This window comes from Uloborus diversus, chromosome 2 (assembly GCF_026930045.1).
Source record: "Uloborus diversus isolate 005 chromosome 2, Udiv.v.3.1, whole genome shotgun sequence".
In the NCBI taxonomy this organism is placed as follows: domain Eukaryota; kingdom Metazoa; phylum Arthropoda; class Arachnida; order Araneae; family Uloboridae; genus Uloborus; species Uloborus diversus.
This window is the reverse complement of record NC_072732.1, coordinates 196,265,383-196,279,113: the sequence shown is the minus strand read 5'-3', so window position 1 is coordinate 196,279,113 and position 13,731 is coordinate 196,265,383. Positions and strand designations below refer to the sequence as shown.

The following is a 13,731-nucleotide window of genomic DNA, read 5'->3' as shown; positions in this document are numbered from 1 at the left end:
TCAATGCCCATTTATGTTCATACGGATAAACTATATCTGGAAAAAAAATATTGTTGGTTTTCGTTTACATGAATTGCGCCTGGAGTGTTTTCAATTCTGCCCATGTTGCGTTCCATATGCTTCACAAAACACCTTTTTTAACCCTAAAATTTTTAAATTAACATTTAAAATGTCTAATATTGATATAAAAATATTATTTTTGTTCTATTACTTCAAATACATGGTGTAAAATTATAAAATTGAAAAGTAAAATTCAAAAGTCCCTTGTTCCCTTAACGAGAAAACGAAAACAATTTAAAGGGATCGGTGTATTCGGTACGTTTTGACTGCTTCCGTAACTGTTGTTAAGCAGAAGCACGCTTTGTTGTTTTGGTTGCCTTCGTATATTTGAATTGAGTGTAAAAAATACAATCATGAAATTTGCATATAAAGTAAGTCAAATTTTCATCCTGCTAATCTGATTTTAATCTACTATTTTATCATATTCTTTGTATTCTAGCTGAAGTATTGCTTATACTACATCTTCTTTACTAAAAGCTGAAAGTCTGTATGTCTGGATCTCTGTCTGTTACGCGCATAGCGTCTAGATCTTTCTGCCGATTTTCATGAAATTTGGCACAAAATGAGCTTATAGTACAGAGGTGTGCATCTCGACGCAGTTTTTCGAAAATTCGATTTGTTCTTTTTATCTTCCAATTTTAAGAACATTTTACCGATTTAGCAAATTATCATAGCGTGGACGAACAAAGTACCATAACGCGGACGAGAAAACTACCATATGCGACCATGGGAGAGTAAATTTGCAGGAAATTCATTATCCATTATTTGTAAATGTACAGACGAACCTAATGATTTTTTAATTTTCTACTATGGGCAAATACATGCGAGTACTGCTAATTTGAAAAACAAAGCAATAAGTTCTCCTTTTTTTCTGCACCCCATGATTGGCGGATTCTTCCTCAAGGAAATGGTTTTTGCCTCTTTAACTGATATAAAGTATATAAATGGGAACGACATCAGCTTTTTTAAAGCAAAGATCTTTAAGCTCGAGAAATTTCAAAATGTCCTGTAACTTTTCCCGTCGCAGCCCACAAACATTTCGGACTTGTCTTGACAAAATTCATAATGTAATCCATCCCGACGGTTTCCGATTGGTACTCGTATTACAGAGAGTTCATAACTGATGAAATGCTGTAGCATTAACAAAGTGGAAAATAGGTGGACCAAGATCCATAATAGAAATATATGAAACGTTATAGGGTCTGCTGCAGTAATACGAAGTAGAAAGGTGTAAGCAAGGTTGCTGTGTGCGATAGACAGAAACGCTGAGGATTTCCGCCTAGAAGTATGAAGCTGTAAATGCTAAGTACCCAAGAGTTGACAAAATTTATTTCCATTAAAAACTGCTTCAACATGTAGTAGGTATGTCTTGTTCTTTGCAGTGGCTCTGAGAGCACTGCGAGCAATGGTTTATTATACAAAATGTTGTAAGTAACCTTCAAAACATAAATATACCTTTAACTACTCAAGTAATTTTATTGACCTAGTAATTTGTGCCCACACTCAAACAATCAGATGATTTTGGCATGCTCTTAAGTGAAGATGAACTAAAATAGGAATTGGAAAAAAGAAGATATGTCTGACCATAGATTAAACGACTAAGCGGGCTGAAAAGTTGATGAAAATAATATGAAAATTTTACCCAGGGCCTGGGAGAGAGAGGGGGGTATTGTAATAAACAAATCTGGGCAAATTTCCTATTTTTCTCCAGAAATATAAATATTTATGTAAAATTACACCCTAATATGTTATTGTGTAGTCTTTTTTTTGTGGGCTATACGAAAATTTTAATCAAATTGGGACTCATGTGACAAAGTTATTTATAAAACGGATAAAGTTATCTTTAAAATAGACAAAGTTATCTAAAAAACGAACAAAGTTATCTTTAAAACAAATGATTTTTTTAATGTGGTCCCTATCGGCTGCACAAAAACAGGTTTGGGTAGGTAAAAAAATGTTTTTTTTTCTTAACTATATCTGAATGTAGCTTGAATGAATAATGGATGAATATAATTATGGAAAGTTTCTTTCCTGAAGGTCTGCAGCATGGAGTATTTTCAAGATTTTATACTAAATGAAAATTTTTCCATAGGTGAAGCTCATAGAAGTGAGTCCGATACTCTTGTTTTATGGTGAAAAATAAATGAAAAAATTGTTTTTGATGGTATTTTAAATATTTTAAGGGCAATACCCCATACTAGCTACGAATGTTTACTTTCAAACTGTTCACCTCTCTAGTCCCTTGGAAAAATGTTAGTGGTTAAAATGTGCCCTTCCCCTTCAAATAAAAATAACGGCTATAAAATTGGTAAACTGAAAAGTTTGGGGAGGTGTTGGGTCTAAAGACAAGGATGGTCATATTATTGGATTTGGGGAGTCATTTTACATGAGAATTGTCAAAAGCATTTTATGGGATATTTTTTTTTTTTGCATTGTAATAAAAAAAATTTCAAAACTACTTATTGCTATTTATGTTTATTATTCATTTGTAATTCATGTTTGTATTCTATTTTCTTAATCATTTTAAAGTTTAATTCCTTATTTAAATAAGTTTCTAAAATACATATTTTTCTCTTTTTAGTTCTCCAACCTGTTAGGTACAGTTTATCATAAAGGAAATTTGCTCTTCAGTCCGGATGGAAACATACTGATCAGCCCTGTTGGAAATAGAATTACTTTATATGATTTAAGAAAGTATGCAATATCTTAGTTATTCTGTGTTTTTCACTGTTTCATCATTTTTTATTTATAGTCTTTAAGAAAAAAGATAACTTTTCTGTTGTAACATAAATTCTATTTATGACCTCAAGTTTATTTGTGCCTCTGCCTGTTAGCCATTAATGTGCTTCTCTGAGATGCCAGGCGCTCTCTCCGGGCGCTGACCAACCCCCGGCGATTGCTTAGCAATATTATTAGATTCCTGGAAATTTAAATTGTGGATTCAAAAGAATCGGATCAAAAAACTTGTAATGAGTTCTATTTTGAACAAAATGAAATGGCCCTCTCCCTCCCTTAAAAAATATAATAATTTAAGTAAAGAGCTCGTAATTAGAACACAATCCTGTTCCCACCTGAAGATGGAAGGGACTTGTTAGAAATATATATATATATATATATATATATATATATATATATATATATATAACCGAGATATTTTTTTTAAAAAAATGCTTTTAAGAGCACCCCTTTCCCAGATTCTAAACTAATTTGTAACAACTTACACAGCTATATGTGCTAAAGGGGCTGCAAAACATTTTGTATGCTTGAAAAGTTGCATTCAAATACATGATATCTAGTAATGTATTGTGCTCTTTAGCTCTGGGCTTATATTGAGTGTAGCGTAGGACTTTCACTAAATTACGAACCTGTGTATCTGCTACTGTAATTAACTATTGAAAAAGGAAAAAGCTCGATCTGATGTAGAAAAAAAAATCTCTTTCGAACAACGTAAAATGTTAAGGGGTGCAGGAAATCTTTCAGCCCTTTAATTGACAATTTATGTAAAATTTTAGGTTAAAAGAAATTAATAAGGTACAAAGAAAAAACTAATTTGCAATTTAAAATTAAAAAAGGCCAGGTGCAAACCCCCAGAGTTTGAAATAATTTTGTACCAACTTTCAAGGCTGTAGGTGCTGTGGGGTCTCTTGACCGCTGGCACCAGCCACAAACATCCATTCGCAATTTCTTTGACGTTACTTATTTTTTAATATATAGAAATAATTTACCACTGTTAAATACATATTGATCTTTTTTTCCCTCCTTCTCTCTCTCTCTCTCTCTCTATATATATATATATATATATAGAGAGAGAGAGAGAGAGAGATTATAAATCTTTACTCATTGCTGTTAAAGTTTTCAAACAGTGTAAAAGATTTTTTTTTCTAATTATAGAATATATTTTATTTGTAAAGCATGAGCAATGAAACTAAGAAAGGAATTCAAACACAAATTAATTACTGTAATGTTTAGTTAATTTTAAGCTTGTCTCTCAGTTATGTTAATTTATAAGAAGTTGAGGTTCAGTAACATTAGCGCATTTTTGTTATAATTTGTTACTAACGATATATTTTTTTAAATATTGCAGCCACAAATCAGAGACGCTACCTATTGAAAGCCGTTATAATTTTACTACTCTAGCCCTTTCTCCTAATGGAATGCTTTTAATTGCTGTTAACGAGCGTAAGTATTTTTTAATAAATGTTTGCTTATGTCTAATCAAAGCATTTATGAGTAATACTCTTCACTTATGATTTTGGTTTTACATATCAAATTGTTCGTGAATAATGTAATCTACAGTGTTTTTTTTTTTTTTTTTTTTATTATTATTATTAATGTTAAATGATTCTACTGCTACCTAGGCTTTGCCTGAGTAATGATCAATACTGTTAAAATGAATATTTTTTGGTCATTCTTGCACGTTGTTTTCAAATTACTTTGTTTTCGGTTATTTTACAAAAAGAATTGCCTAATGCTGATTTTATTCCATGCCTCTCTCTCTCTCTCTTTTTTTTTTTTTTGGTAAAATTTGTTTTTTTTTTTTTTTTTGTTCACTTTGATTCTCCATTTTAAGTTATCATAAGGGCTAAATTTTACTTTAAACTATTGTGTATATTACTAGTAATATATTATTACTAGTAACTTACTTTAATACTTAACTAGTAATATATTATCTATAGTCAACTAAATTAGATTTTAGAGTATACTCAGGGGTCTGTCCAGGATTTTTCACGGGGTCCGTTTTTTGTGAAAAATCAAATAATCTTGTGAAAAATGAATTAATTTTGTGAAAAACCAAATAATTTCGCAAAAAAAAAAAAAAAAAAAAAAAAAAAAAAAAAAAAAATTTTGTTAAAACGAAATTTTAGAATTTAGAGATGGCACAAACTGCATCAATTAAACTTAAAGTTGAGTGTTTTCCTCTTCTATGTCAAGAATATCATTCTGGAGTGTTTTTCTGATATTTGGCGGGGGGGGGGGGGATCGCTCTCAACTATCAATATTTATCTGCCATTCTACATTATGTTAAATTATACTAGAAATATTTCTGTACAGTATTTAAAATAATTGTGACAAAAAAATAAATAAATAAAATTCAGAATAGGGGGTTCAGCATTTAACTTTTTGACCCAAGACACTCTTAAAAAGCACAGAATTTCGTTTAAAGCTTATAAATTCCGTGATTTTAACAAAAATAAAAAGATATTTTAATTGTTTACCTCTTAACAAAGAGGAATAAACATCAAAAATTTGAAAAATTGGATTCCCATAGCGGATGCAAAGAGATCGCAATTCTCAAAGTGAAGGCATCAAAAGTATAAAAAACGACTTGTAAAAGAAATATTTTTGATAAAATTATTTTAAAATTGCATTTTAGAGTTCTATGATAAACATTTCATTAATATCTGTGGACACAGTTAAAGCAAAAAAAATAAATAAATAAATAAAATAAAATAAACCATCTATTCAGCATTTTAATTTTTGACTCATAACAAAAAATGGAAATTTGCTTTAAAAACTTGAACTGAGAGTTCTAACAGAAATAAAGAGACTTTTCATTTATTTGCATCCTAATAAAGCGAAGTTAGCTTGAAACAAGAACAAAATATGATTCTCATATCGGATGTTAAAAGATTGCATTTTTCAAAATGTAGACATCTAAAGAAAAAAAAAAACGGTAATTAAAAGAATTTATTTAAAGTTAATCATCCTTGTTAGCAATCAAAACCCATATAATTTTCTCCCAAAATAACAATTAAACATCGCACAGCACCGCACCCCGCTTCATAAAAACGCAAATATTGACAAGCTAGTAAAATGATGAGAATATTTTCTAATCAAGTCATTATAAAGGTTCAACGCTAGACTCTAAGTGGTGATAATTTTAAAGTTGGTAACCCTACCTATCTGAAGCGATCATATTTTTTCCCCACCCTTACTATCCCTTTGCAGTTCTAAGTTCATTTCGCAGATATATATTATTATTGTTTATTAAATCATGAGCGGGGGGGGGGGAGAAAAGTGCTTACCAATGCCTTTTCAGAAAAGTTTACAACAACATCGCTGCTAATTAGCTGTGATAAAACAAACAACCATTATATTTATTTGTCAGTAGCAATTATTTATCGCTTGCAGGAGCATCACAAGAGTACCGATTTTTTTTTTTTTTTTTCAAAATTAGTGTATTTTGTATAAACTGATCCCTCTAATTTGACTTCAAAAAACATTCCAAAAATTATCGGTTTATACACAGAAATATGCGTTATTTTGTTTTCAGATTTGCTCTTTCAATAAACAATTTGTGACAGATCTGATCTTGTTTATCAGAATTTTGTGAAGGGTCCGTTTTGTTTGATCGGGATTTTGTGAAAGGTCCGTTTTGTTTGATCGGGATTTTGTGAAAGGTCCGTTTTGGTTGATCGGATTTTTGTGAAGGGTACGTTAACAGACCCAAATATCCTCTGGCCAGACCCCTGATACTATACTTTTAGTGTTTCAGTAAGTTTATATCATATTTACTTTAAATATTGACAAACGTTTCATGTGAGGAAAGTTAAGATTTTATCATCAATAACAAGATCCAGCATTAGAAATCAGTTTAAAAAATAACTGGTCATGCAGGCCACTAAGGAGGAAAATATACTGATCTGCTAACAGTATGACTGGTCCCCTTAACACAAAATGTAGATGTAAAGATGAAATATACTTTTACATAAATTTATTAGCATTTTACTTAAACCTGCTTTGTTTTTCATAAAATCTGCGTAATGTAGCTAATTGGTTTTAATTCAAAATTAATAACACTAAGCTGAAAACTGATAGTAAATACAATAAAAAATTACTGTGGATGTAAAAATTAAAGTGTTAAGAGATGATGATCCACCACTCCCCATGGACTACTGAATTCTATTTCATAGTGGTCTGAAACAGGGTCACTGCTCTGGAATCAATTGCCCACCAAGAATTTCGGACATTAATATCAGATTGCAGTATAACTTTGATTTAACAATTTCTGCAATTTAATGATGCATTTTGCTGGTTCGGATCTGACTACGTTGAATATCTATACTGCTTGATTTAACGATATCTTTGAATTAAAGATAGCTTTTTCTTGTCCCTCGACAATCCTTAAATCAGGTTTATACTGTATTATGCTGTTATTATTATTTTTTCGTTATGTATATGTGGAATAAGCTATATTCTCTTCTGCAGTTGAAGAATGAAAAAGTTTTGAGTTGATGTTTTTCAACTGTGAAACATTTAATCATGCGTAGTTTTCTAAATGAAGCAAACTTTGGTTTCAGGTGGACAAGCATTGTTATGTAGTTTACCTCATAGAACTGTTATACATCAGTTTCACTTTAAAAGGCCAGTTGAAGATGTCCGTTTTAGTCCCAATGGAAAGTATGAGCAGCATTTATTTTTTCTTTGCTTTTAAATCACTTACTCTACTTAATGAAAGTAAATTTTGCCTTTCAATATCTATTTATTTTATACTATGAAAATCCAACTCTTTCATTATAAGGATTTAGTTTTTTTTTCTTTTTTAATGCTAATCTTTTCTGCAGTGACATTTTATGTGATCAAGGTTAATATTATAAAAATTGCTAAGACCCTTGTTATTATATCCAAGTATACTAAATACATTGTTTTTTTGTTATAAAAACTTTGCTTATTGTTATCAGTTGGTGATAGTTAGATTCCTTAAATCAGCCACAAAATCGAGAAAGAAAACTCTCTCTTTAGTTTTAAAAGTATTTTCTGAAATCTGGTGAGAATTTTTTTTTCTCCTCATTTGATCAAGGAATTATCTGAACGATGAATGATGAATGCATATTAGAAAAAGGAAATGTGTTCAGATTCCTAGAAAGCATGAGGACTCAAATGACTTGCTGTGTAAAAATAGCTAAGAACATGTAACGACTTTTTCTCTGTAAGACAATAATTTACCCACTGTGTTATTTTGATGTGTTTTCTTTGTTACTGTATATTTTTCCTGTAATACATTCATTTCAACAATACATGAGTTCAAATAGTCAGCAGAAATCAATATTCAACTATTAGGATTTTTCATAGTTATAGTTATCAAATCTCTTTTGTCCTAATGTGATCACACTAAGCAGTGTCAGCTGTAGTTTTTTAATTCTTTCTTTTAAAAATCCTAAATGATGGTTATTTATGCTATTTTTGTGTAGCTAACTGTAATGCTCCAATATTCTTACCAAATTTCGTAGTCACAATGTCTTTCTTAAAAAAAAAATAGTAATAATAATTGGCCTGGATCTGGAAGACCATCATTCATTTAATCATTGTTCTTTGAGGTAAATAATTGTTTCTCTAGTAATCTATGCTTGTAGTTTTATGAAAAGGAAGGTTTTATATTATTATTGTTTAGTTTTAACTTTCAGGCAATATTATCTTATATTTTTCTTCATTTTAGATTTGTTGCTGTTACGAAAGAAAATAATCTCTTTATTTATCAAGCTCCTGGCTGCAATGTTAAGCAGTTTAATCCATTTGTACTTGAGAAAGTATTTAATTTTTCATACGACAAAACACTATGCATTGATTGGACCTCTGATTCTAGGTAAAACCTTTTTTTTTTTTTACCTGTAATTTTTCAACTATGTTTGTTAATTAAAGCTTTGTCATTGCAAAAGGAGTTAAATGATGAAAACCAAATGTATTCAGGGCAAGGAAAAAATGATTCAATCATAACTGCCAAAAACATACTAAACTGGCTTTAAGTCAGGGTTAAGGCAGTGCATAAACAACCCGAATATCACACCCATAAACTAGTTTTGTCCTTGTTATGCACTTGTTGAACACTTTCCCTGTTCATTTGTATTTCATTCTATGTGTTCCTTCACTAAAGAGCTTGTTTTGAGGCATATCACACTATTAAATCCTTGATTTACTTCATTTGACTAATAATCAATAAATTAGCTCAGGAGTTAATTTATATTATGTTTAGTAATTGATGAATTAGATTTAAAAATGCTCTTTGTATAATTCATGGTTTTTTTTCAAATTCCCTAAAAATGTTGCTTTAAAGAAATCTTTTAGGATTTATACATTTTCCTACAAAAGTTCAGCTTCATAAATATTCATAATTTTGGTGCAGATAATTTGTACAGAAAATTTTCGAATGCTAAGTATTAAAATGAATTTTATAAAATAAAATATTCTAGTTTTTGCTTGGACCTCAAAAATGGTCAAAAAGTTTAAATTTTTTTTTTTTTTTTGCCTATTTTGAGACTAAGAATTATTTTAAACACAGAAGAAAAGGTTCATTGCTTTAGTTCAAACATTAAAAAAATTATGAGTGCTTTTAAGTCATGCTTGCTCTGTTCGTATTCAAAAGGAAAACTTTAAATTGCTTTTTCTCAGTGATCTTTTTTTTTTTTTTTTTGTGTGTGTGTGTGTGTGTTTTCATGTTATTAGAATCCCTAAGGATTCTTTTTCTATTAAAGACACAGCTTTAAAGTAATAATTTTTGCAGTCAGGATAATATATTTAATAAAACTGCATTGGATAAGCATTTTATTAATTACTCAAATGTTCAAAGCATGATATACCTTTAAAAAATTTTTTTTAAATTATGATTTTTTACATAATTAATCACAGAAAATTTTCTTATTCATATATAAAGTTAATGAATGCACAAATTTTTAGAGATTATATGATTATTGTGATCACTTAGCAAAAAGCTTTTTTCAAATAAGTGCAAAAACAAAAAAGCCTTAGAAATTTTTAAAAAATGAAATTTTTCTAAATTTTTTTGTATTTTTGAAAAATGCGGCAATATTTTAAATTTTTGAAAATAAATTATTAATTGTGAAATAAGTGTGCATGTTATAGTTTCAAAGCAAAACAAATTTACTTAAGTTGAAAAAAAGGTTGTGAAGGTACTGTGACCCCTTAAATTTTGCTTGGTATAAATTAGTTTCATTTGTTTTAGGGTAATAGCTGTTGGCGGTGCTGACATGACCACCAAGATATATGCTATAAACAAATTCAAAAATTTGTCCGTTTATACTCTTGGTAGCCATACTGATGCTGTAACTGGTTGCTTCTTTGAAGAAAACTCTTTAAATGTATCCTTTCTTTGTGGAAGATTTTTGTTTTTATAACTTTTACCAGGAATTTTTGAAGCTTTAACATAAATTAATTTTCTGTACATTGTAATCTTGTAAATTTCTTGTATTTTTTATTCTTATACTTTATTGGCTCTCTTTCCCAATACAATTGCTTGGAATAACAACTTCTTGTGTATAGTATGCAATATCTGAAAGATAATTTTCTTTGCAATCTGCAAATTAACTACGGTGGTCAATTAAAGTCCTAACACTTGTTTAATTTTTCAAATTTTCTTGGTAATCTGTCCATTACCTAGTACCTACTAGGTTTTTGTTGTAGTGAAAGATATTTATTATAGCAACAGAAACACTTCTATACTCTTCAGTTAACGTATTGCTATATATGTACTTTTTATGGTGTAAAGAAATCAGCTTTTACAATCAATATACAAATTAGATGATAAAATGAATCATTTAAAAAAACTGTAATACAAAGAATCAAATGACTTAAAATATGATTATGATTAAATTAATTTTCGTCAGGCATAGGATAAAATAATGCTTTATTTAAGTGTGGTTGGTAACACTTTGAGCTGCCTTTAATGTGCATATTACTTAGGTTAAAATTCATAAACCTTTTGATTCTGCACACTAATAGAGCAATAAAAAATAAGGATTGTATTTATTATTATATCATCGTATGCAGTAGATTAAACTTATTTCCGTTAACTTTGAAAGATTTATACTGTGAGTAAAAATGGACAAGTTTGTGTATGGGAGTGTAGTTTAGAGTTAGATGAATTAATTCCTGAAAAAGCTGACGGTGAAGATGTTTCAGAAGAAAAAAATGATGAAGAAGATGAAGTTGAATGTTTAGAAAAAGGTTTGATTTTTTAATTGTAAACACCATTGAATTATTTTCCCAAGTGTTGTCTCTCAAGTTTAGTTTAAGGTGTGGTTTGCAGTTACAAGAAAATTATACTCATATTCAGTCATACATGTATATTGTAAGTGTTATAGTTAAAAAAATAAATAAGTATACATCATATTAATTAATTGATATTTGGGAAGTACACATCATTGGAGGCTAATACTGTGTGCTCTATTTAAAAAAGGAAAGAAATTAATGTAATCTAGCTGTAGGGAAAGAAAAAATCATAATGTATACTTGTTTGTAATACAGTTGGATCTTTGTACAAAAATATGAGTAAGCAAAGAAACTACATGTGTAACAATATAATTAAAGCAACAAAAAAAGTTAAATAACTCAGCAAATAGCTATTTCAAAGCTAACAGAATGAAACTCTTTATCACTTCATAAAAGGAGAGGTTTGTCATAACCCAAACACAGGCCAAGTGGACCAGGGCCGTATACAGGGGGAAAGTTTGGTCCCTCCCCCCCCCCCCCCCCAAAAAAAAGTTTGGTTTGGCATTTTAATGTTCGTTTATATTTAAAATTTTCCAAAAAGTATTGTTCTAAAACTCTGTCTTTCATATGTACATTACTTGCATAAAGCATTTTCATAATAGGTAACCCGAAGACTTGAACATTAGCACAAATAGCGCAAAGCTTGCATGAAACTTTTTAAACCCTTCCCGAATTAATTTTCTGGTTACGGCCCTGAAGTGAAAACGGAATGAAAGGAAGTACGAATAAGACCAGAAGCAGTCCGAAACTGGATACATTATGGTTGGATGACATACTGTAGCTAGTTTTCAGTTGCTTATGATCTTATCTATAATCTTTTGTTCTGTTTCTTATCTTCACTTAGTGTGCTTGGATTATTGGAAATATATATTTTTTTTGTGCACTATTGAAAAGACTTGTTCTGTTTGCCTCAAAACAGCTGTTCTCTGAGTTTTAAACTTTTTTTTTCAAGTTGTGTCAATTAAACTGATATGCATTATCTTTGGGCTGAAACTTGAGTGTTAAAAGAACAATGCTAACAAAAATACAAAAATTTCAAATTATTGCCCGACAGATTTCAGTGTTTCAAAAAGTGGATATACTTTCACTCATATGTTCATGTCTTATACATTAAAAAAAAAAGACTTCTTTCATCACAAAACCAGTGTACGCAATGCAATAATTTAGGTGCTTTATTGATTTTTTATCAGTTTTTAATACATTGTATGGCAAATTTCTTATCCAGCTGCATTCTGATTGAATATGAGTGAAATGTTCTATCAAGCTGTATTTGAGATATAACTGTTGTATTGTAGTTACGGCAAATAACTGAAATGTAAAATTTGGTTATTTGTGTTAACTTTAGTTGAAATGTATTAGTTGAGCTTCATTCACAATGTTGTTTTAGTAAAAGTATTGTAAAGCAGCTTACTCAGAATTCGTGCTTCTTGGTCGTGTAAGTTGAGCAAATGTTAATAAGGGTTTATTACAATGCAATAACTAAAACTTTCTGCATGATACATACTTGCCAATTCTACTGTTTTTAATGGGAGACTCCTGTTTTTTGCCTCCATCTGCTGATTTCCAGTTTTTTTACGACTTTCTCCCGTTTTTGCAATATTTTCAGTCAATCATCAAAAAGTTTCACTTTCTTCTCAATAGATGGCGCCCTTTTCTAGTCTACCCATTTCAGGGAATAAGAATTTTTCCAATTAATAACTCATTTAGTAAAAATTTTTTGAAAGCTTTCCACATTGCATGTTCAATGAAGCACGTGCTTTGCCGAAAATGGCTGCAAATTTCGATTCTTTTGCATCTTGGAAGTATTTCAATGATTTTGTTGAAGTTATTTTAACATGTGCTACTTATTTTGCATTTTATTTTCATTATATATTGATTTTTTTTATTTTTATTTTTTTCGGATTTTAGTTATTAAAGTTTTGTAGCTACTCTTTTGGTAGAGACTTGGGAATGTACAAAACTTTAAGCAAATTCACTCCTTATTATGTGGTTTTTCCTTTGCAGTATGTTTTTCTTGCTGTTCCCAATTAACTTACATCTGCAAAAAATCCCCATTTCACTTTAAATTTGGTATTATGTTATTTAAAAGCATAATTTAATAATTCTGTTGTGAAGATATATCGCTGGTGAATCACCTATATGCCTCTAGCGGAATCTCCTGTTTTCTTTTCCTTCGAAGGTTGGCAACTATGATAATAAATCAATAGAATTTAGAACATTATAATATTAAAATAAGAAATAATATGATGCAGCAGCGCCACTTGAATATTGCAACTTTTCTAAGATGTACATTAATGAGTTTTTCATTGACTTATTTTAAGTCTCATGGAAGTCTTTAGAACTCAAGTTACTTGAATAATGAATAAATACTAATATAAATATATTATAAGATGAAGCGTGTGGGCCATCAGTTTCAGACTACTAATCTAAAACCATGAATCTACCATACGTTCTTCTTACAAGCCCCCATTGGATAACAGTCCTACACCAGATCCACGATATTGTACACCCTCAACAAATCCAACACCGTTAAAGGATTGTCTATTAAATCTTGTTTCGAGAGCCCCAAGCACACAAGAATGTGTTCTGGTGAAGCCTGCTTAGAAGAACAGTTGGAACACATCTCTAAGTTCTTGGATCTCTTGGAAAATTTCATAGATTTAAGGT

General features: G+C 29.9%; 1 protein-coding gene across 1 annotated transcript in view; it reads left to right on the top strand.

Moving 5' to 3' along the window:
* Positions 1-360: 360 nt before the first annotated feature.
* Positions 361-13,731, top strand: part of LOC129216748 (periodic tryptophan protein 2 homolog) — a 35,401-nt gene continuing 22,030 nt past the window's right edge. Inside the window, exons 1-7 of the mRNA XM_054850965.1 lie at positions 361-431; positions 2,642-2,754; positions 4,145-4,239; positions 7,362-7,461; positions 8,498-8,644; positions 10,019-10,154; positions 10,875-11,019. Coding sequence (XP_054706940.1) covers positions 414-431; positions 2,642-2,754; positions 4,145-4,239; positions 7,362-7,461; positions 8,498-8,644; positions 10,019-10,154; positions 10,875-11,019 — 754 coding nt within the window. The 5' untranslated portion in view covers positions 361-413. The remainder of the gene's footprint in view (positions 432-2,641; positions 2,755-4,144; positions 4,240-7,361; positions 7,462-8,497; positions 8,645-10,018; positions 10,155-10,874; positions 11,020-13,731) is intronic.